This window comes from Onychomys torridus, chromosome 2 (assembly GCF_903995425.1).
Source record: "Onychomys torridus chromosome 2, mOncTor1.1, whole genome shotgun sequence".
Taxonomy (NCBI): domain Eukaryota; kingdom Metazoa; phylum Chordata; class Mammalia; order Rodentia; family Cricetidae; genus Onychomys; species Onychomys torridus.
Window position 1 is genome coordinate 55,070,664 of NC_050444.1, and position 27,736 is coordinate 55,098,399.

The following is a 27,736-nucleotide window of genomic DNA, read 5'->3' on the forward strand; positions in this document are numbered from 1 at the left end:
GTGGGACCTCCTCCTTGTGATCTAATTATCTTACAGTAGTTCCTACCGCCTCCTTGTTGGCCTTCTCCCCATCTTTCCCTCCCCTAGCTACTCCTCCTTCTCATTTGGTTTCTTGGTTCTTCAATGTAGTCTCGCCAGGTAGCCCAGGCTGGCCTCAAATGTATAATCTTCTTGCCTCAGTCTCCCAGAATACTGGAATGATAGCTATGAACCCCAACACCGGGCCTAGGCCCTGTCTCTTAAAGATTCTACCCCCTCTGAAGACAGAAAGATCCAGAGTTCAAGAACAACTGACCGTATAGGAAAGACAAGGACAACCCAGGCTGCCTGAGATTCAGGTTGCCTTTTCAGCTGTGGAGTTCTGGGAATCCTGACTAGTTTGCCAGCACAGTCTGAAAGTTCTCAATTGTGTGAGCTCAGCTTGGCAAAGTCAGTAATTTGGAGTCCTGAATGTAGTCCTCTTCCATGGGACTCTGACTCTGTCATGTCACAGAAACAGAAGCCTGGGCATGCAGATTATGTGCCAAGGATTCTGGGCAAGTGTCAAAGAATAACACTTGATGGCAGTTAATTTATTTATCTGGCATTTCCAGATGTAAAAGCCCAGTGAGGTTGATGACAGGAACGTTGCCCACCATGACAGAACCTTTCCCCCACTCCCTTTTAACCTCAGCCTTAGCTACCCACCAGGTATCAACCCCGAAGTTACCAAAGCCACGAGTAAGCTAGAAGCATCTAGAAGCTTCACATAGATCAGGGCAGGATCATGGCAAGCAGACAGACAGTGCCTCAGCCTTTCCCAATTTACTTTCTTCTTTCTGTTCAGCCAACTTAAAAATACAGATCCTCTCGGGTGCATTCACCACATTTGATGATGAACTAATTTAGACCAGCCCCAAGAACTGTCCCACAGGACACAGGAGTTCAACCTCAGAAAATCCCTGACATCTGACGCAGGAGGATTTGCGGGGTTAGTGGAGATTGCTTTCTCCTCTCCCGCTGGCCAGATTACAGACTGCGGCTTCATTTTTGCAGCAGTAAACATCCTTCTAATGACAAACACAGCAATGGTGCCTTAGGAGGTGACCAACAGTGGCTCCTCACCGGCTCCTTCTCACGGCTTCTCGGGAGAACGGTTTGATTTGGAAATCTACGTTGGCGGCCCAGAATATGAAATTTGGCATCTTCCTTTTGTGGTGGGGATGGATTCTGGCCGCTGAGAGCACAGTGCACTGGCCAGGAAGAGAAGTTCATGAGCCATCTAGGAAAGGCAGGTGAGTGACGCGGAGGCAAAGGCCTTGGGGATGAAAAGCAGGTTCTGCACAGTCCAGTCTCAGGCAGCAGCATGGCCAGATGTGTGTAGAAGGATCTCCCCGCCCCCCTTCTCTTTCCTCGGGGAACTAGAATGGTGTTTTCCTTTGTAACGGTACTGCACTTGACAGTGTTAGCCTATATTCTTAATCTGTTATTAATTATCTTGGATAAAAAAAGATTCTGGAAAAGAAAATATTGTACATTTTCTGAATGCTAAGGATGACTGATGTCTGCACAAATTCTCAAGGGACCCCTGAAAGTTTCGATGTGCGGGAATGATTTTTGTAACTACTTGTTTCTGGATGAATGTGGGACTCTCTTTAGTTTTGTTTTAAAAACTGTTCTCTTCAGGCCATGCAGCGTCAGTGGATTGCCCACTACCTGCAACCTGAGAGAGCCTAGGATGGTACGTGCGGCCCTGGCCGTAGCCACCTAGCAGGTGGAGCTTAGGTGGCCAGAGGCCTGGCCGTCGGCCTCACTTGGCTCCAAGGCCACACTGGCTTGGTGGGCGTCTTTCACACTGACCCACCCTGTGTCGGTCAGTGAATTAGGCCCTGGAGACAACCTGGCCCAGCACTTCCTCTTTACTGATGAGGAGATGGATGAAGAAAAGGCCATCTTTTGGTCATCAGTGTTCATTTCAGTCCAACCTGAGTTTTCCTCCTATTCAGACGTAAATCCACAGATGAGAAAGACCAGCTAATGTGAAGGGAAGTGTGTCTCTCAGAAGTCAGGATCCAGTAGGCTGCTGTCTTGTTCCTCTGTGCTCCCTCCAGAGGCCCAAGTCCTCCACACACCAGCTCCCCAGCTCTGATGTGCTCACCATGCCAGTTTCGGTCTGCTTCTACAATGTCATACAACCAGGAGTCAGAAATCCAGTGCTCCCGGTGAGCCTGGGGTACTGAGGAGGACCATTGTGCCCGGAGCATCAGGAATTGCTTGGGAAAATGGAATTTGTGCAGTGATGTAGCCCAAAAATGCAGAGATTGTTTGACCCAAATGTGCTCATGGGAATTAAAACTAACTAGCCCTGCTTTGTCACCCAAACTTCACAGCCTTTTTCTCAAGACACAATTAGAATGAAAATGTGTTTAGAGAAGTCACAAAGACTGAGGAGACTCTTTCAGAAAATTAGTTTTGATTAAAGACTTTATTAATTTTTAAAAATGAAGGTATTATAAACTAATTATTAACAGGATATAGAGTATTATATAGGCACAAACATGGAATAATTAAATCAGGCTAGTTAACATATCTGTCACATTGGTTACTTAGGATTTCTTTTTTATAAATTTTATTTATTTGGTGCATGGGTGTTTTGTCTGCACACGCTGTGTGTGTCTGGTGCCACAGAGGTGAGAAGAAGGCATTGGACCCTCTGGGACTGGAGTTAAAGACAGTTGTGAGCTGCCATGTGGGTGCTGGGAATCGAACCCAGGTCCTCTGGAAGAGCAGCCAGTGCCTTTAACCACTGAGCCAACTCTCCAGCCCCCTTAGGATTTGATTTTGGTGAGAAAACCTGAAATGAATGCTGAACATGCAGATATCAGAATGAACTCTGATATCTACAGCACATTATAACTACAGTCACTTTGCTGAGCAGTATTTCAACAGGAAGATATCTGCCCTTTGCCCAGCAGCTCCCCAACCCCCAGGCTTGAGTGATGTCCTGCTCTGATTCTGTGACCTCTGTGGTTTTAAGCTCTGCCTGTGAGATGTGCAGTCTATTTAAGAAATTGTACCTAAGAGCACCGTGTCACACATCTGTAATCTTAGCCCTTGAGAGGACCAGGCAGGTCATCCTCAAAGACACAGGTTCAAACCTATGAGGCTGGTCTGGGCTACGTGAAAGCCTCTCTCAAAGCAAAACAAGAGGAGGAGGGTAGAAGGGGGGAGAAGGGAGGAAGAGGGAGAGAGGGTGAGGGAAGGGGGAAGGTAGGGGACAGGGACAGAAGAAAAAATAAATTGATTTTATACGCCGTGGAGATCTCTTTCTGGCAATTAAAATCAGAGACTTAGATTTGGGTCCAAATTTGGGCCTATGAGGGAGATTGAGAATCATTAGCATTAGGCATTTGTCCTGTGTCTAGCTTATCAGACTTAGAATGACATCCTGCAGGTCCATCCATGTTGTCACAAACAGCAGACGTTCCTTTCGTAAAGGGCTGTCTACTGTCCTGTTAAAAACACACCAATCCTCTTCATACCGTAACTTAGCTGTTGTGAACAGTGCCGTGGTGAATGTGGAAATGCAGACATCTGTTCAAAACACTGAATTCAGAACCTTTAAATATGAGCTCTGAAATATGATGGCATGATAATTCTATTTATTATTTGAAGAGCCTCATGGTTTTTGGGAATAGCTGTATTTCTTTGCACCCTCACCAACAGTGCACAGGGGTTACCTACTCTTCACACCTTACTGACACTTGCTTTTCCAGTTTTCGCTGTCTGTGTGCACGATTTCTTTTCAGAGAGAAAAACGGCAGGCAGAGGTGTCTCTTTGTTCTGTTTTAATCCGCTCATTTGCTTTATTATTGAGTTGAATTCCCTGTGAATTTTTGGCGGCACACTGCTCAGACGTAGGCCTTGTCAATATTTTCTCCCAGCCTGTAGGTCTGCAGCCCAGACTGGCCTCTTCATTCAACCATTGCTTCCCTCCCCATGCAGAAGCTGCGAGTGTGTGATAATCTCACGGTCTTGCTTCTGTTACATGAGCATCTGAGGTCACGTCTGAAATGCTAGCACAGAGTTCTCCTTGTGTCTAATAGCAGTTTCACAGTTTCAGGCCTAACACTTAAGTCTTTAGCCCATTTTGAGTTCATTCTTGTACTGGATGTGAGAAGAGAGTCAAGTTCATCATTCTGCATGTGGGTAACCAGTTTTCCCGACACGCTTGATGGAACAGACGTTTTTTTCCTAGTGTGTGTTCTTGGTGCCCTTGCTGCTCAGTGGCAGGGCACTTGTTCCCAAGTGTTTTATTTTCTGCAGCTATTATAAAAGAGACTGTTCTGTTGACTTTTCTTTTGGACAGCCCATTACTAGTGTATAGAAATGTGCTTTTTTTTTTTTTTTAATGTCCTCAAGCTTCACTATTTATTTATTTATTATTCCTGATAGTTTTGAGCAGACTCTGGGCCACAGGATCATGTTATCATCACACACCAGTGGTTCTAGCAAGAACAAGTAGTACTGTACCTGAACAGAGATTGTGAGTGTTCATATTTACCTCCTTCCTAGAGAGTGAAATAGACTTCCTTTTTAAAAGTTACTTTTTGAACGTTTTCATTTTTTATTCTGGAAGACACACATGGCAATTTTTTTAGTCTGCAAATACATTTTTGTAACCTTATTATATTTAATATGATTTTGCCTACATATTTATTTATTTTTAGCCTATAGAAAGATCATTTGATTAGCTGCATAATAATGTATAATATCATGTAAGCATTTTTCCTTTATTTATTAACACTTAGTTTCTCCCTCTTTATTATTGTGAATATATTTTTAAATATAAATATTTTTGAATATAAAAAAGATTTATTGATTTTTATTTTATGTGTACGAATGTTTTCTCTGTATGTATGTACATGCACCACATGTATACACTGTCTGGAGAGGTCAGAGGACATATTGAAGATTGTGAGTTACTATATGGGTACTGGTAACAAAATATGGATTCCCTTTAAGAGCAGCAAATGTTTCTCTAGCCCCTATTGTTACAAATATTATAATGATTACTTAATTAGGATGGTCTCTTCAAAGTGTCCTGGATCAGACAGATGTGGTGGCACACGCCTTTAATCTCAGCACTCAGGAAACAGAGGCAGGCAGATTTCTGTGAGTTTGAGGCCAGCCTGGTCTACATAGTGAGTTCCAGACAGCCAGAAGGCCCTGTTTCAAAACAAGAACAACAATAAAATAAAATAAAAGACAGTGTCCTGGATCAACTAGCACGAGACACTTAGAACTGTAGGTATGGACCTGGGGATGTTTGAGGGGGTGAAGTCTCTTGCTGCTGCCCCTGAAGAGCTTAGTTCCATCCCTGGGTCCTGAAGAGTAAATGGAGAGAAATAACACCTGCAAATTGTCCTCTGACCTCCACATGCACACCGTGTCACAAGCATGCGCTCACACACATAGATACTAAAACTCTAGGTAGATTTGACTACATTTCTTTAAAAACATAAAGTGGACCCAATTCCTATCCCGTCAATTAAGTTTTGTTTTTATGTAGCCTAAACTTTCGCCCAGATTCCAAAAATCTCTCTGAAGGCATATCCAAATATGACTCACCTTCCTGCATCATGTAGGACACTGGACCAAGTTCTAGAATGGACTCATACTTACTGTCCTTCCTCTCTTCACTGGAGGGCTGGAAATATGTGTGCACTACAGCCCTGGGGATGCCAGCCAGGGCTCTGCAGCATGATCCAGAGCCTGCTAGTTCCATAACTTCCTGTCATGTTAAAACATGTACTTCCTCCAAAGGCAAAGAAACCCAGGTAGCTTCAGTAGAATTCCGTCCCAGAGAGACCAGACTTGCTAGCACACCAGGAAACACAGTAGATGGGTAGGAAGGGAAACAGAAAATGAGCAGAGGTCACACCTGGGACAGATGAGTGGTAGTGAGTGGTCAGGGATAACAGTGGAATGATAAGGTAGGGAGATGGAGCCCAGAGCATTTTAGAATTGCCAGGGTTTGTGTGGCATTAAGATAAGGAAGCAGCTTCAGGTGAGTTCTGGGAGAGTGGTCATGTCGGGCAGGAGGACAGGAAGAGGAGCTGTGTGAAGAAGAAAGAACACATGGCCCTGGACCACTTAAAGCCTATGGAGAGACTGCTGTACATTTTCAGGGAGGGATAGCAGCTCGGGAAGAACTGGACCTGAAGATGTAGATTCAAATCGTGGATTTGTAGATTCTTGGGCAGGTAGTCAAGGGACCCAGAGAGAGAGCGTGGGATGAACTAAGAGCAGGAGCAGATGGAAGAAGAGGAACGGTTAAGAAGTCAGAAGAGGTGGGTACAGCATTGGAGGCCTGTAATCCCAGCTATGTGGGAGGTCACAGGTTCAAGGGCGGGCTACACAGCAAATTCAAAGTCAGTGTGCACAACTTAGCGAAAGAGGGTTTGGGACCAGGTGTGGTGGCACACGCCTGTAATCCCAGCACTTGCGAGGTGGATCATCTAATGCCTGATACATTTGATCAGCTGTGGGAACTTCACTCATTTAGTGAGGATCCTACCTATTCAAAGTCTCATTAGCATAGAATAAGATGTGGCTGCTGGGCCTGGGCTGGCTCGGTGGCTAAGAGCACTTGCTGTTATTGTAGAGGACCCAAGTTTAGTTTCTAGCACCTACATGGTAGCTCACAACCACCTGTAGCTTCAGTTCCGGGTCTGATGTCCTCTTCTGACCTTTGTGGGCACCAGGCACACGTGTGGTACACATACATACATGCCGACAATCATGCGTTCATATAAAGTATTGTTTTAAAAGATGAAAATGCTAAGCAAAAGTTGTTCACAAAAGTTGCAGTGTAGGTATTGGAGATAGAGCTGCACGGAATAAAGGCCTTTCCAAGGGAATTGGGGGAAATACAATCTGAAACTTCTGTCAAAGAGAATAGGTGGCAGGTGGGGGGACACTAAAGCTTTAAATGTAAAAGTAGTGTCTTCCAGAAGGAAGGAACAGGGAACTTACATCCAAACACGGACCAGCAAAACATGAATGGTCTAGGTAGAGACAGCCTGAGGCATAGACAAAAACATTCTCAATGTGTGCTTCCTGTGGAAGGATAATGAATAGCAGGTCAGGACTTTGTGTTAGGGCCCCACCAGATTCTTGGGAGCAGTTATCAGTGACAGTGGCAGACAGATGGCTTGATCCAATGACACCAAGACAAGACGGAGCAAGAGGCAAGTGCAGCCAATCCCAGGCTGCCTTTTAGTCCAGCCCCCATGCAAACCTCCCTTCCATCTGCAGACTTCAATGTCAGAGTGGGCATGTGTTCAAACAGTTGCAAACCTTCATGGAAACTGTATGTATAGCTGTCAATCTCTATCTCTTACTCCGCTCATCCACCCATCCACGGGAAAGGAAGAAACTGGTTTTTAAAAGTTCCGGGGCTGGAGAGAGGGCTCAGCACTTATCATCTAGGTTTGGTTCCCAGCACCCACATGGTGGCTCACAACCATCCATAACTCCAGTTTCCAGGATTTGACTCACTCTTCTGAACTCTACAGGCACCAGGCACAAACTTCATGCACATACGTACAGGCAGGCAAAACACCCACACATATAAAAATGGGGTAAATATAAGTTAATTACAAAAGAAGTTGACTTTCAGAAATTTGTGGTGTTTGGGCATGGTAGCACATAACTGTAATTCCAGCAATTGGGAAGCTGAGGTAGGAAGATTGTCATGAGTTCTAAGCCAGCCTTGGCTACATGGTGAATTTGAGGCTAGTCTGGGCTAGAAAATAAGACAACCTAGTCTTACCAAACAGAAAGAGGAAAGAAGGAAAGAACAGATGAATGAGTATTGAGAGCTGCTGCTAGCAAGAGGCCATGGGAGTATACAGCAAGTAACAACGAATTATTGCCTTTTGAATGAATTGGCTGTTTCTTGTTGTAAACCTTTTCTGCAATAACAGCTATGATATTACTATGCATCTTCATGTAGTGTATATATGTAATCTCATGATTACATCTCAATATTATGGGCACATACATCTGTGGGTGGACAGGAAGATGACTTTTCATTTAGCTGTATAATTTTGATTATAAAAATTGTATAGAAAATATACTAGGATATGCTTCATGGCCAGATCCATTGTCCCAATGAGACTGTGGACACTCAAAGCCTGCTTTGCTCCTTTTGCTCAGACTAACACAGAAAATAATAATCTCTCCTCAGTCTAACACAAACTGCAGGCATTAGTTCATTTTACCTTAAAGCAAGTTCCAATTAGACTAAAGGCCTTTCTGTATAGATCATAAGTTTAAAACTTTACGGTTATGCACAAGGTCAGGGTCGCAGGTGTCTACCAAGATTGCTAACACAAAACACCCTAAGAAAAGCCTGCCAATTCTTCACTTGCCAAGTCTGCTGATAAAAAGCTATGTCTCAGAGTTCGTGGCACTGGGCACTGCACCACCTCCCTCTGGTCCTGAGACCTTGGAACCTTGAGTTACCATGGTAATGGCTCTGCTCCTTATCATCTATTCTAGGAATGTGCTATGACCTTGAGGGTTTTCAAACTTTTCTCAGGATTGCAAGGTGGGGTGAGGGGGAGGTTTTCCATACCTGCCCCAAGGGGTTTTCTCCCAGAGTCCAGGAGAGGACTTACAAGGGGCTGGGGTTCTAGTCTTAGGGATATCAAATGAATCTTCATACACCCAGCTCTTTCAGTCTATTCACTTTATTCTTATCAGTCAGCTCTCCTTCTTGGCTCCTCTCTTGCCTGGCTCCTTACATTTCTAACTGGAGACTCCATGCAATCCTGAGAAAATTTCAAAACCCTCAAGGTCATAGCAGTTTGTATTAGACTGAGGAGAGATTATTATTTGCTGTGTTAGTCTGAGCGAAAGGAACAAAGCAGGCTTTGAGTGTCCACAGTCTCGTGGGACAATGGATCTGGCCATGAAGCATATATTAGTGTATTTTCTATATATCAAAATTATACAGCTAAATGAAAAGTCATCTTCCTGTCCACCCACAGATATATGTACCCATAATATTGAGATGTAACCATGAGATTAAATATATACACTACATGAAAATGCATGGTAATGGGGAGATATCATAGCTGTTATTGCAGAAAAAGTTTTCAACAAGAAACAGCCAATTCATTCAAAAGGCAATAATTCCAAAATGTCTTGCATGATGGTTTCCTCCACCAGAACCCTTGGTTTTGATAGGTTGACCTTCTGAACACTAGTTGTCACCTGCTGTATACTCCCATGGCCTTTTGCTACCAGCAGCTCTCAATAGGACATGGCAGCCAAATCTGTGAGGTCCAGTGAGAGACCCTGGCTTGAACACTAAATAAATAAGGGTGGAGACCAACCCAATTTCCAGCAGAGAAAGGAAGATCATCCAGCAAGATAATGTGGCCAACACTTCTTCCAAGCCCTGAATCCAGGTCACCAATCCAGTGCCTAGCTCTACCACTGTAAAAGCTCCTTGAGCTCCCAGGATTTTGTCTTGGTTTTCTCACACGTGAACTGGAGCTGATGGAGAGGTCTGCGGACAAAGTGCTGGGAGAAGTGATGAGTTAATCACAGAAGGAGTAAGAACAGTACCCGGCCAAGGGTGATTACTCAAGCTGTGCCAGGTGCTCATATTACTTGTTTTGTGTTGTGCTTAATTTTAAAAACCATCATATTTGTAGCTGGTAAAAAAAAAAAGGCGTTGAAAATATTCCACACTAGTTATACCAAGCCGTCTACTTTCCTTCCTTGGGCTGTTAAGAACGTGCATAGAAATGCCAGAGTTGTGTTCTGGGTTGCTTCCAGCTGCTTGATGTTGACTCTAGTTTCCAGCTTGTATATGGTATATGAACAAGAAATTTTGCTTTAAAGTATTAACAACAATGAGAAAGGAGTGGGGATCCTTCTCTGTGTCCTCTAGGCTGGAGTCTAAGCTTTGCTACAGCAACTGCTGGGTATCCCAGAGCTTGACCGTCCTGTCGGTTGGTGAGTCATATTGCAGGCTGGCCCAAGGGAAAAGTCAGAATAGGACAACTCATTTTCTATTCCGACCTCCTTGTTCGGTATCTAGTCTCTCTTCACGTGCTCTGTTCCATGTACAGGGAACTTAATCCTTTCTCATTCAGCTACCCTGTGCTGAGCGTCCGCTGCAGCCAGCTCTGCCCCCGTGCTGGACGCGCACAGGACTCTGTCCTTGATGATCCCTTCTCCCAGCTACCTTTCCCACTTCCCAGCCCTCTCCTGCCAAGCTCCTGCCTGCCCCCGCTTCACTGTGCTATGGATGACATAATCCCTGTCCCTGTCACCAGTGGAGTCCTCTCCGGAAATAGCATTACACTCAGAGGGCTTAACCAATCAAAAACAAGTACTCCCCACAGAGATGTGGGCAGGTCTCAGGGCAGGAAAGCAGGCATGTTGATGTCCCCCAGAATGAGGAAGAACAGGATGCCATGTCTGCCCTAGGCAGATGCACAGGGCATAGCAGGCACCAGCTCTGAGGCAGGAACAAATGAGCAATCGATGCTCCAGCCTCACTCTCTGCTGTGCTCACTGGCCCAGAGGTCAGCACAGCCAGGAGGGCACGATTAACTGGCAGCATTGTTTGCCACAGTTTCATAGTGGATCCAAGCCAGAATGTGCAACTCTTCAGGCTCAATTTCAAGCCTGGGTGGATGTGAGTGCATGTATGAGTGTGTGTACATGCACGCATATGTGTATGTGTGTATGCGTGTGTCTGAGTGCATGTGTGTGCATTCATGAGAGTGTGCATGAATGTGTGAGAGTTTGAGTGTGTGTGAGTGTGCACAAGAGTGTGTGTATAAATATGTGTATATAAGTGTGAGTGCATGAATGTGTATGAGTATAAATGTGTGTATGAGTGTGAGTGTGTATATGTGTGTATGAGTGTGTGTATTACTGTGTGAGTGGGCATGAATGTGTATGTAAGTGTGTGTGTGTGTGTGTGTGTGTGTGTGTGTGCGCACGTGCATGCAGTGGGGTTGTGGTTAAGTCAGATCTCTGTAAATCAGGCCTTCTAAATAATTAATCCTCATTCCCCGTTCCTGTGAGTACTTGGAAAATGCTCATCAGACCAGATTAATGCGTTGAGCTGTCTCCCCTCCCCACCCCCATTTCATTCTGGCTAGATTTGAAGCGTGCACAGAGGCCGGGGTGCTTTGTTGATCTAAGTCACTGGACAGTCTCTGGAGCATCTTTTGTTTTCTGTTCCTACAGCAGACCTCAGAGACAGAGACGAGGAGCACACGATGATGCCCACAAGCAAGGCAGGTATGGCCCATGGTAACAGCGAACACAACTCCAGCGATTGTCAGTCCTATCCCATGAGGGCCGGGAAGAAGCTGGCTTTCCCATCCCTGCCTAGCTCCTCCTCTGCTCAGCAAGTGTGTTACCGCCTCACATTTCCCATTCAACCTGCACACCACACGGTCCACTCAAAGCCTTCTTCCGATCAGGAAAATGGCTTTCAGGGAATCAGCTGGCTGCCTAGCAGTCTAAATCAGCCAGGTTCTGAAGGGAGGATAGGGCTCTGGCTCCCTGACCTCAGCTTCATGTTTTCTCCTGAGCACTAGCGGTTCTTTTAGGGAAGAAGGTAGTAAGGGCAGAGAGCTGAGCAGAGCAAGCCTCTGGAAGGCAGTCGTCAGGGGGAGGATACCACACCTGAGCCAGCCATGGGGAAGGTAATGCAGCTGAGCAGGGCTCTCAAGTGTCCCCTCCTGTCTTTCAACATCCTCAGCCCAGACCCCTGCGCTAGACCCACAAGGGCCTGTGAGGTTTGGGGATCTAGGTTCTAATGAGCCCCTAATCAAGTGTGGGAGGGTCTGTACTGGGGGCAGGACATATGGGGAGGCCCTCAGAGAGGACATGGCTGGCTGGCATCAGCATCTGGCGCTGGGAAGGTGGTTAGTTAGTTATGAGGATCCCTAGGATTATGTTGTTGGGTAAGGAAGAGTTTCAAGTGTTACTTACTGTAGGGACAGAGGACCCAGAGTAAGTCATGTGTCTGCTGTGGGAGGACTGGTCAGAGGAGGCAGGATGCAGTGGGGTAAGGGGTACAGGGGAGTCCCATGTGGAAAAATGCAAGGCATATTATTAAACAAGGGAGAAGCAATCATATAACATTAACAGTATAAGGAGAGAAAACAATCCTATATATAAGTACTTACATATTTCTATAACAAACTCTGTCTAGACAAGGAAGCAATAAGACAAGTTTCTGTGGATGAGGGGTGGGTCAGTAGAGTTAACTGCATGTTTAATTTTTCTTTAAGATTTATTTATTTATTACGTATGCAGTGTCCTGCCTACATGCATGCTTGCAGGCCAGAAGAGGGCACCAGATCTCATTATGGATGGTTGTGAGCCACCATGTGGGTGCTGGGAATTGAACTCAGGACCTCTGGAAGAACAGCCAGCGCTCTTTACTGCTGAGCCATCTCTCCAGCCCTGCATGTTTAATTTTTTAAAAAATATTTTATGTGTATGGGTGTTTTGCCTGAATACTATGTGCATGTAGTGCCTATGGAGGCCAGAAGAGGGCGTCAGAATCCCTGGACTCATGTGGGTGCTGTCCTTGGGAAGAACAGCCAGCGCTCTTTACTGCTGAGCCATCTCTCCAGCCCCTACCTGCATTAGAGAGAGAGATTGTCAAACACTGAAAGCACATCACACATTTAGGAACAAACAGATAAAAAGACAAAAATAGGTAAAAGTTTCCCTACAAGCAATTCAGAAGCATTTCCTCTGGAAACACGATGTGAGGGTGTTCACCCTCCACAGAATGACCACAGAAAGTCAAGGGTGTGAGGCTTGTGAGGCTCAGCCATACACAGCTGCTTCTCCTCCAGTCAGCCTTCCCTCCAGCGTTCTCAGGCATTTTGAAGGAGTCTGGCTTGCCATTCAGACCGGCTCCGGCAGGTGTCAGCTCTGGTTATATGTTAAATCGGTGAGCTCTTTCCCCCTTCGCCTCTAGCGATAGAACCCAGGGCCGTGCCCATGCTGGCCAGCATTCCACCACTGAGCTACACCCCCAGCCTTGGGAAACTTCAAAAAATACCAGTTCCCAGATGATAATCAGGGTATCGGAGGCAGTGCCTGACCTCCTTTGAGAAGCCCCTCTGTGTGGCTGGGGGCTGCAGTCTTGGAGCTCCCCAGGTCGGTTTCTTTCTCCAGAAAGTTGGAAAAAGGAAGAGGGGAAGCTGAGTGGCTCTCGGGAGAGCAAGCACATGCTAGGAAACCCGCCAAGAGCAGGAAGAACACAGACGGCTCTGGCTCTGACCAGCCTTGGTTAGCACATTGATTTCATCAACCTGCTTTTCCTTCTGTGGCAGCCCAATTCTGAGACGAAGCTCGGACATCACCAAGTCACCGCTCACCAAGTCAGAGCAGCTGCTGAGGATAGATGACCATGATTTCAGCATGAGGCCCGGCTTCGGAGGTATGAGATGTATGCTCAAGGGAGGGGCTTCTCTTCTTTTCTGGGGTTCTTTGCACCCAGGTCTGCTGATCCTATCTGCCTTAGCTGAGCAAGGTGGGCTGGGCACCTTCTGAGTGTCTGTCCTTCATGCCCCTTCTCTACTGGGTGATGCCAGAGTACCTGCTATTGTGAAGCCAGGCAAGGTCAGCCAGCTGTCCCAGGGCAGTGCTCGTAAGAAGGCTCACTGAAGGTCAGCGAGACAGAGGCTGCCACAGGAAGGCAGGGCAGAGGCAGCCAGGGCTGCCTCCTGGGGATGCTCTGAAATCTCATGCAATAACCTTGAGCTGGATTGGTTCTCACTGGGAGCTGGCAGATGAGCTCCACTTATACATCAGAGTCCTGTCTGCAGGGTTTAATGAAATGAAAATAGCTTGAGAAACTGAAAGGGTTCGCTGTGGAGCAGGGCTCTGAGGTTTAATGGCTGCCAGGTTTCAGCCCTCTGCCAAAGGGGTCTCTCTGTCTGTCTGTCTCTGTCTGTCTCTGTCTGTCTCTGTCTCTGTCTCTCTGTCTCTCTGTCTCTCTCTCTCTCTCTCTCTCTCTCTGTGTGTGTGTGTGTGTGTGTGTGTGTGTGTGTGTTTAACATTTATTTACTTATTTTGGGGATGGTGCGGTGTGCACATCACAAAATGTGTGGAGGTCAGAGGACAACTCGTGGAAGTTGACTCTTTCCATCCTGTGGGTTCTGGGAACCCAACTCAGGCTCTTCAGGTTTGGCAGTGAGCAGCTCCACCTGCTGAACCATCTCACTGACCTAGGTTTGGTTTCTTCCTGGAGAAAAATATGTTTTATGCCTGTGTGTATGTGTGTTCATGTGTATGCCAACATGTGTATGTAGGTGCGGGTGTGGATGGATGCAGAGACCAGAGGATACCTCCTGTGCCATCTGCAGGGAGACAGTCTCTCACGGTCCTGGAGCTCACAAACTAGGCTAGACTGGCCTGCCAGTGGGCCCCAGAAATCATTCTGCCTCTGCCTCCCCAGAACTGCAGTACATAACATGACACCTAGTATTTCTACGTGGGTTCTGGGGGTCAAACTCAGGTCTGCATGTGGACGAGATCGGAAGTGCTTATTGACTGAGCCCTCCCTCCAGGCCCTAGAAATCATTTTCATGCCTTTCATTTTTTTCTAGTCATGTTGACCTCCACCCTAATGCCAACCCCCCCTCCCGCAAAACAAACCAATCCCCCAAGTTTCAGAAAGGTCTTTATTCTCTTTGACATAGGTAAGCTATTGGATCCAACCCCACCTCTTTGTGTCATAGTAACTGGACCACACCCTATACCTAACCCACATAAGAGCAAGCAAGTTCTTATTCTCTGTCAAGACTAAGTTTTAATGGCCTGGAAATAACAACAAATATGTAATGTTTTGATTTAAGACCATTTTGGCACGGCATATCTTTGCTGGAAGCTTCTTCACCATGTAACGAAGATAGAGATCTGTTGGGTAGGACAAATGATGTGAATATGACCAGTCCTGGTACTATCACCAAGAACTGTGGTTCTCATGGCTAAGCGAGATCCAAAGGCTTCCAAGATCAAAGAGGGTGCAAACAGAGAAAATTCAATAAGCCCTCCCATGCTAGGGAGCATGCTGACGTTCCTTAGACCAGACCCTGACTCAGCCTAGGGCTTTCACACAGCTTCAGATGAACAAGTGGAACCAGAAAGGGATGGTCTGTACTAACCACCATTTGGGGGCTGGAAAGATGGCTCAGTGGTTGTGAACACTGGCTACTCTTCTAAAGGACCCAGGTTCGATTCCTAGAGCCGTAGGGAAGCTCGTAATGGTCTCTGAGTCTAGTCCTGGGGGATCCGATGCCCTCTTCTGGCTTTCATGGACTCTAGGCATACCTGTAGGCAAAAACACTTGTACACTTAAAATAAAATAATCTACTCTCATCATTCCAAAGGTATGACCAAACCTTCCAATGTTGGACTCTGACATGACTGACACACCTTTGCATGCTTCTTCCATAGTAGAAGTTCAAGCAAAAAGAAAGACTTTCAGCAGGATGTGATAGGATAGTCCTATAATCCTAGCTCTTAGGAAGCTGAGGCAGGAGGATTGAGTTTGAGATCAGCCTGGGCTACATAGCAAGGCTCTGCCTGAAAAAGAAGGAGGAGGGAGAGGAGGAGGAGGAAAAAGAGAAAGAAAAGGAGGGAGGGAGGGGGTTGTAAGAAGAGAGGGAGGAAAAAGAGAAAGAACAGAGAGAATAAATGAGCACACACTCCTGTCACACCTCTCCAGGTCCGGCCATTCCCGTGGGTGTGGATGTGCAGGTGGAGAGCCTGGACAGCATCTCAGAGGTCGACATGGTGAGTGCTTCTCTGACCAGGGCTCTGGGCAATGGGGGCTCATGTGGACCTGTCTGGGAAGAAATCCTACACCATCGGGTCCCCCCTAACTCCTAACTCCTTGGCAGATGGGAACTGTCGCAGTCACTGTACAGTTGACTCACAGACATCATGTCAGTTGTCCAGAGTTCCCAGTTGGTATGAGATAGGGCCAGGAGACAAACTTGGTCTTTATCCTCCAGTATGGATGCCTTGTGAGATGCAGGCCCTCTGCATTTCTGTAGCATCTACATCTTGCTCTAGAAACCTGAATAGTGGGACTATTCCTTTTTGCTTTTCAGTGGGTTCCAATTTTTAAAAAATGTTGCCAGAGCCAGGCAGCAGTGGCACACGCCTTTAGTACTTGGGAGGCAGAGCCAGCCAGGAGGATCTCTGTGAGGTCTACGGAGCGAGTTCCAGGACAAGCACCAAACCCTGTCTCAAAAAAAAAACCAAACCAAACCAAACCAAACCAAAACAACAACAACAACAACAAAACACAATACAAAACAAAACAAAACAAAAACAAAAAAATTGTTTCCAGCTAGGCATGGTGGTGCATGACTTCAAGTCAACACCCAAGAGGTGGAGGAGGGTCACCTTGGATTTTAGTTCAGCCTGGTCTTCTATATAGGAAGCTCCATACCAGCCTGGGCTACACAGTGCAACCCTATCTCAAAAATTTTAAAGGTAGCATGGGTTGGGGGTGGGAAGCATTCTACAAGTTAGGGGACTTTTTAAAAGTCTGCCTTGGCCTGGAGCCTCCAAGAAGCAGGCTGGAAAGAAGTATTCTAGTCCAGTGTGTCCTCGGGGACTACTCCCACACAATGCCAAGACAGAATGAGAGTGTGGGACAGGGAAGCGAGCAAAAAGCACAGTGTTCTCAAGCAAGCCAGTCCTCAGCACTCCTCCCACAGCCCAGGCTAGCCCGGCTCAGCGTCTGGCAGCTGGACTGCTCTCTCCAGCTGAGGTGCTCACTGCTCTAACTGGCACTTCCAGCCTGAGTCGCTGCGGTCAGCGGGGCAGCTGTCACGGGGATGGTGGGTGTCATGGGTGGGTGGAGTTCAGGGGCAGTCTGCTCCGGTCCCTTGTTGGGTTCCTCTCTGCCGTCTCCAGTGGCGATGCTCAGCCCACTGGCTTCGGTTGCGGTCCCCACTGGTGATGGCTCCACAGTGGGTGGGTGTCTGTGTTTCCGCTGTCTCCCACCCGCAGGACTTCACCATGACCCTCTATCTGAGGCATTACTGGAAGGATGAGCGGCTGTCTTTCCCGAGCACGAACAATCTCAGCATGACCTTTGATGGCCGGCTGGTAAAGAAGATCTGGGTCCCCGACATGTTCTTTGTGCACTCCAAACGCTCCTTCATCCACGACACCACGACAGACAACGTCATGCTGCGGGTCCAGCCCGATGGGAAAGTGCTGTACAGTCTCAGGTGAGGCAGAGGCAGGCTGGGACTGAGCTTAGGCCTTGCCTGAATATTTTTTAAGTGTTTAATGAATTAATTTTTTTATTGTGTCTTTTTTTTTTTTTTTTTCTTGAGACAGGGTTTCTCTGTGTAGCGTTGCGCTTTTCCTGGAACTCGCTCTGTAGACCAGGCTAGCCTCGAACTCACAGAGATCCGCCTGGCTCTGCCTCCCCAGTGCTGGGATTAAAGGCGATCGATACCACCGCCCGGCAATTTTTTTATTTTGTATTATGTGTATGGGTGTTTTGGTTGCATATGTGCTTGGATACCACATGTGTACCTGAAAAGGCCAGAAGAGGGTGCCAGATCCCCTAGGCCTGGAGTTACAGACCATTGTGAGCTGCCATGTGGGTGCTGGGGATCAAATTCAGGTCCTCTGCAAGAGTAGCCAGTGCTTTTAACTGCTGAGCCATCTCTCCAGCCTGAAAGTATGCCTAATTAAAAAAAAAAAAAGTTTATTTTCCTAGTAAGAGTCAGGGAAATAAAATAAATAAATCAACATGTGCTCTCAGAGGCTCAGACACAGGTCTTTTTCTCTCTGAGTCCCATGTTTGGGGTATTGTTTTAGAACTTAGTTTTAAGTAGATTCTTTTGCCTTGCCTGGCCAACATAGTTTCCATCCTGGAACACCATGGGACTCTGGACTACCTGATGACAATGTCATTCTGAGCATCACATTTACAATGTCAAGAATAAAATCCAGGGCCGGGGGTGTACAGTTTGGTGATAGAATGCTTGCTTAGCAAGTATGAGGCCCTGGGTCCCACCAGCACTGTCAAAAGAAGAAAAATAGAAAAGAAGGAAGGGGGAGGGAGAGAAGGAGAGAGGAGAGGAAGGGGGGAGGAGGGAGGGGGAGAGGGAGAGAGAGAGAGATTTCAAACCTCTCCTCAGGGGCTCAGACTTGGGAGTGTTAACTGCCAGTAGACTCTGCCCCCTACAGAGGCCTTTGGACAAGGACAGCTACAGAATCTGGTGATCAGGAAGGCCCAAGTTCAGACTCTCACAGAAGGGAGAGGTCACTGTCTGGGGATTGGCTCCCATGTACCATGTGGGTGATGTGTTTTGTGTTGACATACTTTGATCTGGGCTCACGTGTTGAAGAATGGCAAAGACAAACCCATATACTAATTAATGTCAAAGTTGAATTCCTGTCCCAGTGTCCCGGGGATATCTGCTATGGTCTCTGGTCCTGTCCTGACTTGGATCGAAGCAGTGCAGGTACAGGATTTTCATCTCCTTGTTTGGAAGTACATCTCCTGTAGGGCATCCTCAGAGAGCTCATGGATCCTCAGTTCTTTCTCTGGCAATATCAGCCTGGTTCTCTCTGGAATCCTCATTTCTGAGCATCTTAAGACACCTCATTTCAAGATAAAATTCTCCGATAAAACAATATAGCTCTACAGTCCTGTAGAATTGCAGAGAACCAGACCACCCCACCTATAACCACAGTAAACATAGCAAGAGTCTGCTTGTTTAGCTGGCAAATGAGTGTAGATCGATGCTCTTACTAATGTTAATAAGGAAGAAGAGTGATAAGGAAGAATTATGTCGGACTTCACTCACTTGCCCAAGATGTACACACACACTCTACTTCCTGATTTGGAATATCTGTGCCATTTTGAGCACATACATTAGATGCTTTTTCTCTTTGTTTACTTGTTTTTATTTTTCCCATACAATATATTTTGATCCGATTCTTTCCCTGCTCCTCTCAGCTCCCCAGCTCCCCAGCTCCCTACCCATCCGACTTCGTGTTCTTTCTCTCTCAAAAAACAAAACAAAAAGCCATAAAAATCAAAACAAAATCCACTAAGACAGAAACTACCCAAACGAAACAGAAAGTGCACAAAAATACGTAGAGTCCATTTCGTGTTGACCAAGTTCTCCTGGGTGAGGGGCGTGCCCTGAAGTGTGGTTGACTACTCAGTGACACTCCGTTGGAGAACACCGATTTTCCCTTTCCTAGCAGCTATCAATTGCAAATAGCCCCTTGGTTAGTGGTGGGGCATTCTTCCCTCTCTCGGTGCTGGGATTCTGCCTAGTTTGAACTTATGGAGGTCTTGTGCATGCTGTCACCGTCTCTGTGAATCAGTTCAGTTATGTCTAGAAAATAGTTTCTTTGGAGTCATCCACCACTCTGCCTCTTACAATGTCTTCTGCGTAGATACCCGAGCCTTGGGGGAGGGGGTGTTGATAAAGACATTCCTTTTAGGGCTAAATGCTCTGTCCGTTGTTTGTGTGGCTCGGTTAACTGCTGTCGACTGCAGGCTTCTCGGGTGAGGACCGAGCGAGGTGCTGACCTATGAGTGGAGCAGAATGCCATCAGGAGTCATTTTATTGCTGTGTTCCTTTAGCAGAATAATAATAGTAAGGTTTCCCCTAGGCCTATGGCTATCTAGTCTCAGATTCTTCACCACTTACCAGTGTCAGATGTGATTTCCACTGTTCTGCAATGTCCTACTACACAGACAAGTAGATGCCATCAACATCAGGAGCACAGCTAACAGTGTACTAATACCATTAAGAAGCAGTGAGCTCTGAGTAGTTATTAGTGAGGGAAATATTTGGATACTTCTATCTGGGAATAGTCATTCTTTCAACAATCATTTCAATGAAAAGAGTGTATGTATGTCTTTTACACATGCTGACATTGCATCTGCAGAACCTTGGAATGTGCTGGTGTTAGCAGAGACACTCAATCGCCTTGCACAGATCCTAATGTTAAACATAAATCCTTGAGAGGACTCCGAAGATCGAGTCATGCCTAAGGGTCTTTCCTGATGTCAACACGCTGCTTAGGGACTGGAGAAAGGAAGTGTGTGTGTGGGGGGACCTTTTCTGTTTGCCTATCACTTCGCATCTGTCTTCAGCAGGTGCTGAAGCCATGTGTCTTTTCATTTCTAGAGTCACAGTGACGGCCATGTGCAACATGGACTTCAGCAGGTTCCCCCTGGACACGCAGACCTGCTCCCTGGAGATTGAAAGCTGTGAGTAGGTGCAGCCTGGCACCAGCACTTCTCTCTGGGTGGCAAGTGACAGTTCTCCCAGGATCTCTGCTCTGCTTTTCCTGCCTTTCACCTCCTGGGATCAGGCTCTCCCGGTGACCTGGGATGATCTCCTTTCCACAAAGCCTACTGGTTGAAATGCTAGTCACCTCTAGAAAACACCTTTACATGCTAGTATCTGGTTTGATATCCGTGTGTATCAGAGCCAAGCCATTGACAGGTGAGGTCTCCTATCACACAGTCAAGGCTTAGTGAGCCCTCAGAAGAACAGATTATATACACGTAGTCAGAGGCTACCTGCAGCTCCAAGGGGTTTCACCTCAGTTACATCAGCAGCACATGTGCCCATGCAATTGGACACAGTGGTCTCTCCTGAAGGGGGTGTGCTGGGCACATGGCAGCCTCTGAGAGGGTGATGACCACAGTCATTCCCACCTTATTTTGAGGAAGTGGACACAATCGGCCTGAGGAAAAGCCCATCCTTCACTCATGCTGGCCCTCAAGTGATGAATCACTACCCTGTGCAGAAGAAGAAAGAGCTGATTGGGTCCTAATCTATAAAGCCGAGCCATAGGAAATCTTGCTGGTATTGGACTATCTCTGCCCTACAAGCAATGCTATCATTTGGTTTAACAATCTAGCTATTGCAGCTGGATTGTGGGCTGAGGCTCTTTGTAGAAACCATGAGCCCTTGAACTTAGAAGCCTTGCTCGGATAACTTTTGAGAAACTGGGACAAACTAGAGTTGTCTGTCTGTACTGTTTAGATTGCAGTTTATTATCTTGCCGCTAGCCAAGTAGTCTGTGTGGCTTAGGACACATTGTCACATAGCCCACAGCCCACAGGCAGGCTTGGCTTGACTGTCACCCCGTGCCTGACCCTGGCTCTCATCTTCCCAGATGCCTACACAGAAGATGACCTCATGCTATACTGGAAAAAAGGCAATGACTCCCTAAAGACGGATGAGAGGATCTCCCTCTCCCAGTTCCTCATTCAAGAATTCCACACCACTACAAAACTAGCCTTCTACAGCAGTACAGGTGAGCTCGGAGCATGCGCTGAGTGCCAGGGAGGCTTCGTCTTGGCCAGATGCTTCAGGCTCTGTTTAGGAAGTGTGTGATTTGGTTGTCATACCAAGTGAAGAGAGCATTGAAACAGAAGACCAGAGTCTTAAATGAAGTATAGTGGGTAGTATGAATAGGGTGGGGGTGGGGTGACTTGTTTTCCTTTGAGACAGGGTCTACTCCATTGTGCACGCTACCCTGAACTCATTATATATACTACCATCCAGGCTGGTGAAATCATTGTATACTATTGTAGCTAGGCTGGTGAACTCATATACACTTATGTGGCCAGGCTGGTGAACTCATATACACTTATGTGGCCAGGCTGGTGAACTCATATACACTTATGTGGCCAGGCTGGTGAACTCATTATACACTGTGTATCCATGCTGGTGAACTCATTATACACTGTGTATCCATGCTGGTGAACTCATTACACACTGTGTATCCAGGCTGGTGAACTCATTATACACTATGTATCCAGGCTGGTGAACTCATTACACACTGTGTATCCATGCTGGTGAACTCATTATACACTATGTATCCAGGCTGGTGAACTCATTACACACTATGTAGCCAGGCTGGTGAACTCATTACACACTATGTAGCCAGGCTGGTGAACTCATTATACACTATGTATCCAGGCTGGTGAACTCATTATACACTATGTATCCAGGCTGGTGAACTCATTATACACTATGTAGCCAGGCTGGTGAACTCATTACATACTATGTATCCAGGCTGGTGAACTCACTACACATTTATGTGGCCAGGCTGGAGAACTCATTATATGTTATGTATCTAGGCTGGGCCTCTGGCTCAGTATCACCAGTGCTGGGGTTATAGGTATGCTTCAAGGCAACTGGCTCTGTAGGTCATTTTTGACCACCAATGTGTCAGACATAATCACCTAGGAAATATTAGCTACGGCTCAAAGGTAAGCCATGCGAGTAGGTTTGTTTGAGATGATTGCCTCATTAAGTTGGCACTACATCCCTGAAAAGCTCATCAGAGCCTCTATAGAAACAAACAAGTTTCCATTCAGACTGCTGCTCCCTGTCTCCCTGGGGCGCTACTACTACCCATGTCCCTCAGAATGACCCGCGTCATCATGTGGACCTGGCTGTGGCCTTATGAGTCAATGGTCTGTACAGGCCCTGTCACAACCTGTTGCTTGAGGCTGTGCTCTACGGCCTTCCCCAGCTGCTGGTCTGTGCGGGTAAACTGATAAGGGTTGACATTCTCCATCCCTTGCTTCTGATTTGATCACTCACCTTTCAGAAGGTTCTGCAGTTTCCCTTGCTGGACCTCCACCTTGTGAGCAATCCTGACCCATTAGAGAGCACTGATAGTCCAGTTTAGTGTGGCAATCCAACTCCAACGTGGAGTCACTCACCCCTGACGCTTAGTTATTTGGGTCGCAGTCTTCTGAAAGTCCTTTTGCAATCACTTGCTGGTACCAAGAGGCGTGTCCCATGCAATGTACTCACTGGACACTGAATCCTGAGTTATCACTGCCAAGTCTCCTGATTCCCAGCCCTGGGCACCCTCCTCACACACACTGCTTCTCGTGAAAGCCACACAGGCAGAATAAAGCACAGTAGACCAGTGACTGTTACTCTCTGCCTAGATACAAGACTATTAATACCTCAAAACATAGTTCTTTCCATAAAAAAGATCCAGGAAGGAAGCCAGGCATAGGGATATTCATCATCATCCCAGCACTTGCAAGGTAGTACAGGGGGTGTAGAAGTTCAAGGCCATCTCAGCTATATTATGAGTTTGAGGCCAACTTGGCCTACCTAAAATCCCATCTCAAATAATAAATAGATAGATAGATAGATAGATAGATAGATAGATAGATAGATAGATAAATGAATGAATAAGCTAGAAAAGCAAAAGGAAAGAATTAAAGGGAGCTGTTTAAGTCACTGCCTCGAGCTTTGCTATGCATACAAACCACATGAGACTACTGTTCAAGAAGATTCTGCTCCAGCGGTCAGGGCTACAGTTTAGGAGTCTGGTAGGAGAGAGGGAAGGAAGAAGGGAAGAAAGGGGGAGAAAGAAAGAAAGGGGAACCAACCTCAGGACCTTGTGCATGCTGGTCAAGGACTCTATCTATGAGCTATAGTTGAACTTCTAAGAAGCTCCCATGTGACTGTGAGGCTGACAGATCCTTGGCCATAGTTTGAGAAATAGGATTTTCTCAAGGGTTTCCCTTTGTGTTTATGAAGGGGGCAAAGGTTCCTTATAGTGGGTTCACAAAGTCATGAGGGTCACCACATGTCACTGCCACACTGTTTAAGGTATGGTTCCAGGGTGAGATCTAAGATACAATTGGACAAAGAAAACTTGTTTTCTGAAGGAGTCAAGCAACTATGTTACTCGCTCTCTCTTCTTCCTTTGCCCCCAGGCTGGTACAACCGTCTGTACATCAACTTCACTTTACGTCGTCACATCTTCTTCTTCTTGCTCCAAACCTACTTTCCTGCCACCCTCATGGTCATGCTGTCCTGGGTGTCCTTCTGGATCGACCGCAGAGCTGTGCCTGCCAGAGTCCCCTTAGGTAAGGACCACCTCAAGTGTGTACTATGTGTCTGAAAATCCAAGGCATTCCTTTCATCCTTCTCAAGCAGGTCCTGAACTCCTCTTCACAGTGTAACTTGGAAGTGATTCAAGGTACTGATTCAATGGCACCACACAATCTAAGTGCCACACGGCAATCTGTCCAGGCTCCAGTGGCTGTCAGTCCAAGCAGCTCACTGTGGTCCTGGGGGGCTCCCAGGCTTTGGGTGTTTTCCCTGTTGGTCCCTATAATGTATTTTGTAACAGTGTTTCTCAAAGAGTGGCCCAAGGGATCTTTGCAATAGAATTCTTGAGGGAATTATTAAAAATGAAAAGTCTTGGATTTCATCATATCTGTAGCCAGAATCCCTGAGTTTTCTTACACCCCCCACTTCCTTTCTCAGCACCCCACCAAACATCCTTATTTTAAACACGAAGCCCACTTAGTCAACAACCACCACTACAGCTCAGACAGCTCAGGCTACAGGTGACAGGGTGACCCACCAGGCTTCAGTGAAATGGTGTGGTGCTGGCCCTTAGGGTAACCCCAATCCTCTGTGATTTAATGTTTTTCCGAGCAAATGTTCTGAGCTTAATTTGCAATCCTGGGCAAATTTCCACAGATGATGCCCCATTCTCCAGCAGTTAGCTGCCACTCCAACAGCTACTATGCTGAGTTCAAGTGTGCTCTCATATTAAAATCTGTCTCCTATAAATAAAAACAAGCCTCATAAAACAGATGTCAAGGTGCTCAAGGTAGTCCTGCTGGATGGGCACACACGTCCAGTTGGGGGAGGGGCTGTCAGCTGGAGAGACAGGCCTGGGATACAGAACTCTCACAACATCAAGAATGCAGTGTTGAAATAAACCCCATGCCTTCCTTCACCACTTGGTTGCTTAGATCTCTATGTCCTCCTTTCTTTAAAGAATGGAAGGAAATACCTCCATGCCAAAATGCCCGGTGCTTTCTGCAGAAAGGGTGTGATTTGGTGCTGTAATGGATATGCCAGGCGTGCAGAGGAGGAAGTGGAGATGAGGGGCAATGGGGCAGGGTGAGATTCATGATAGCTAGCTCTCAAAGACAGGAGGAGGTTCCCCAGAAGGGAGCAGGTCCTGGCCGTCCAAGCCAAGGCCAAACAAAAGGCAGAGACACCTAGGGACAAGGCCTACAGCATTTGGTAAAAGCAAGCACGTGCTTATTTCTCACCGTTTATGGCAGGCATCACCACGGTGCTGACCATGTCCACCATCATCACAGGCGTGAACGCCTCCATGCCCCGCGTGTCCTACATCAAAGCCGTGGACATCTACCTCTGGGTCAGCTTCGTGTTTGTGTTCCTCTCGGTGCTGGAGTATGCAGCTGTCAACTACCTGACCACAGTGCAGGAGCGGAAGGAACGGAAGTTTCGAGAGAAGGTGACTTAACCCTGACATCGAGGGGGCTAGCCTTGGGACTGTGGGCAGGTCCCTCCTCCCTGTAAAAGGGGTTCTGATAGTCTCTTCTCCACTTACTTCCAACCATGGTCAAGAACATTTGACGTTTACATCTTTCATTCAGTAAAGGTTTTCATTCAGCATCTACATCCCAGCAGCCACTACACCAAATTAAGACATGGTCCCTTTTGTTGTGGTTGTGTTCAGAGCTTAATGATAGAATCCCAGGAGGGAAATAAATGATAATTTAATGCTGTGGAACATATTATTAATAAATATGGAGGTGATTTAAAAGACCCTTCCAGGAGCAACCATACTCCCTCCTAAGAATCTCCCCTTCATACATGACCTCCTATCTCCTGCCCTTCCTCCCCTTTCCCAGCCTACAGCTTAGAGCCTCTCTCTTCCAGCCATGCCTGGCCATATACTATTCCCAACCTGCTGTCTTTCAATCCCAGCCCTCATGACAAACACCGAATAATGTCATCGGTAAACATTTTAATGAAAAGTTTGCTGCCAGGTGTGGCCAGGTGTGATGTCGCCAACCTGTAACCCAGTTACTCAGGAGGAGAATCACAAGTTGGAGGCCAGCCTGGGTAACTTAACAAGACTGTCTCAAAATGAAAAAAGGGGTAGCTCAGGATAGCACACTTGTCTAACATGTACAAGGCCCTGGGTTTGTCTCCACTGTCCCCTTTGGGGACATGGAGGACAGGGCTAGCCGTTGCTAGTCTTGTTGGTCTCTGGTACAGCAGTGTGCTCTTTCCTACAAGCCAACGCGTAGGTATTAGTTCAATACCCAGTGTTCTCATCACCACCACGTCAGCGCTCGAACCCCGATCTTGAGGCTGCTGCTAAGTCCCTGATACAGGGTTGTGCTCACAGCTGTCTTGGGATGTTTACAGTGACACCATCATCATTTTTCTCATCTTTCCCTCAAAACAGAGACTAAAAGAGGCTACAGGGTAACACCCTTCGTACACAGTGCTTTGGCAGGCAGCTGAGGAATTGCGCTCAGCTCACATGCCCGTGTGTTTGCAGATCTCCTGCACCTGCGGACTGCCCCAGCCCCGAGCAGTGATGCTGGACGGCAGCTACAGTGACGGGGAGGTGAATGACCTGGGTGGCTACATGCCTGAGAATGGAGAGAAGCCTGACAGGATGATGGTGCAGCTGACCCTGGCCTCCGAGAGGGGCTCTCCCCAGAGGAAAAGCCAGAGAGGCAACTACGTGAGCATGAGGATCAACACGCATGCCATTGATAAATACTCCAGGATCATTTTCCCAGCCGCTTACATCTTATTCAATCTGATATACTGGTCAATTTTCTCTTAGATGCCTGTGATTCTGTAAATCTCACCTTCTTCATGGTTTGTATGCACTACAGAAATTGCTCTAAAATGAAACAGGATGGTTGAAAACCATCCCGGTACCCACCTGGGTTTTCACTGTTTCCTCTTCAGCTGTCCAAAGCTGCACTGACAAGACATTTTTTTTTTTTTGCATTTATTATTTTTGCAATCAGTTGTATACACAGCATTATACGAGGTGTTGCAGGAATTTGTCATGATAGCCACTGATATTAGGTGTCCCCAGGTCCCTGGAAGAGCACAGAGGCCACATGTGAACATACTGCAATTCAGTGCTGGGGTCCTGGATGCTGTTCACAGGGAGGGCTTCCTTCATGGGTGGCATTGTGTTCTTTAGACTATTTAGAACTGGGGAGTACCTGAATAAAACTCATTTACATGGAGCCCACATGCACATGAACCCCTTCTGATGAAAGGCCATCCTTAGTCTGTCCCTGCATCTGTTCTGTATCCCTCATAGTTAATGAAAGGTAATGATGCTCATGTTCCAGTTTCTGCCTCCATCCTCTCTGCATACTCCACAGTTAATGAGAGGCAGTGATGCTCAGGACCTCCATAACAAGCTGTAGCTATCCCCCTTATAAGACATGCTCTTTAGACTGTTGACTTTTCTCTGGTAGAGGAACTTTGAAGATAGAGATATGTGTGCATACATTTTGTCTGTCTTTGGAGGTGAGTAAGCTAGAGAACCATGTTCCTTTTCCTATTTTCTAGTCACTGCTTTGTGCCTCTCTACCATGGAGCAGGTGTTTCTTCAAAATGAAATGTTTTCTCAGTAGCGTGATATCACTGAGGAGCTTGAAGAGGTGTTAATTTCTTCTGAATAATCAGCATTTCAAGGAAACCCAGGATGCTTCTAGCTCATGAGGATGAGGAGCACACAATTTCTTAAGATAAAATAGCATTAAAAAGCAAAAGAAACAGAAAGACGTCTGCATTACCACTCAGTGAGAACCAGCACTGTCTAG

General features: G+C 46.6%; 1 protein-coding gene across 3 annotated transcripts; it reads left to right on the forward strand.

The window, feature by feature from the left end:
* Window positions 1-939: 939 nt before the first annotated feature.
* On the forward strand, window positions 940-27,151 carry Gabrr1 (gamma-aminobutyric acid type A receptor subunit rho1). 3 transcript variants are annotated; one of them, XM_036180070.1, is made up of 10 exons: window positions 940-1,274; window positions 11,263-11,316; window positions 13,377-13,483; window positions 15,776-15,843; window positions 17,074-17,297; window positions 20,235-20,317; window positions 21,235-21,375; window positions 23,813-23,965; window positions 25,184-25,380; window positions 26,440-27,151. In XM_036180070.1, the coding sequence occupies exons 1-10, from the start codon at window positions 1,171-1,173 to the stop codon at window positions 26,731-26,733; spliced, it is 1,425 nt and encodes a 474-aa protein (XP_036035963.1). In that variant the 5' UTR covers window positions 940-1,170; the 3' UTR covers window positions 26,734-27,151. The 3 variants fall into 3 exon arrangements, with proteins under 3 accessions (XP_036035963.1, XP_036035964.1, XP_036035965.1); XM_036180071.1 differs by having other exon boundaries at window positions 25,223-25,380; XM_036180072.1 differs by lacking the exon at window positions 940-1,274 and adding an exon at window positions 10,584-10,702.
* Window positions 27,152-27,736: the final 585 nt, after the last annotated feature.

Bases quoted from the DNA above. Each gene is read 5' to 3' on its own strand.
- Gabrr1 (XM_036180070.1), top strand. From the start codon at position 1,171: ATGAAATTTGGCATCTTCCTTTTGTGGTGGGGATGGATTCTGGCCGCT. The intron at 13,484-15,775 runs GTATGAGATGTA...ACACCTCTCCAG, and splicing joins CATGAGGCCCGGCTTCGGAG to GTCCGGCCATTCCCGTGGGT. The intron at 15,844-17,073 runs GTGAGTGCTTCT...TCCCACCCGCAG, and splicing joins GCATCTCAGAGGTCGACATG to GACTTCACCATGACCCTCTA.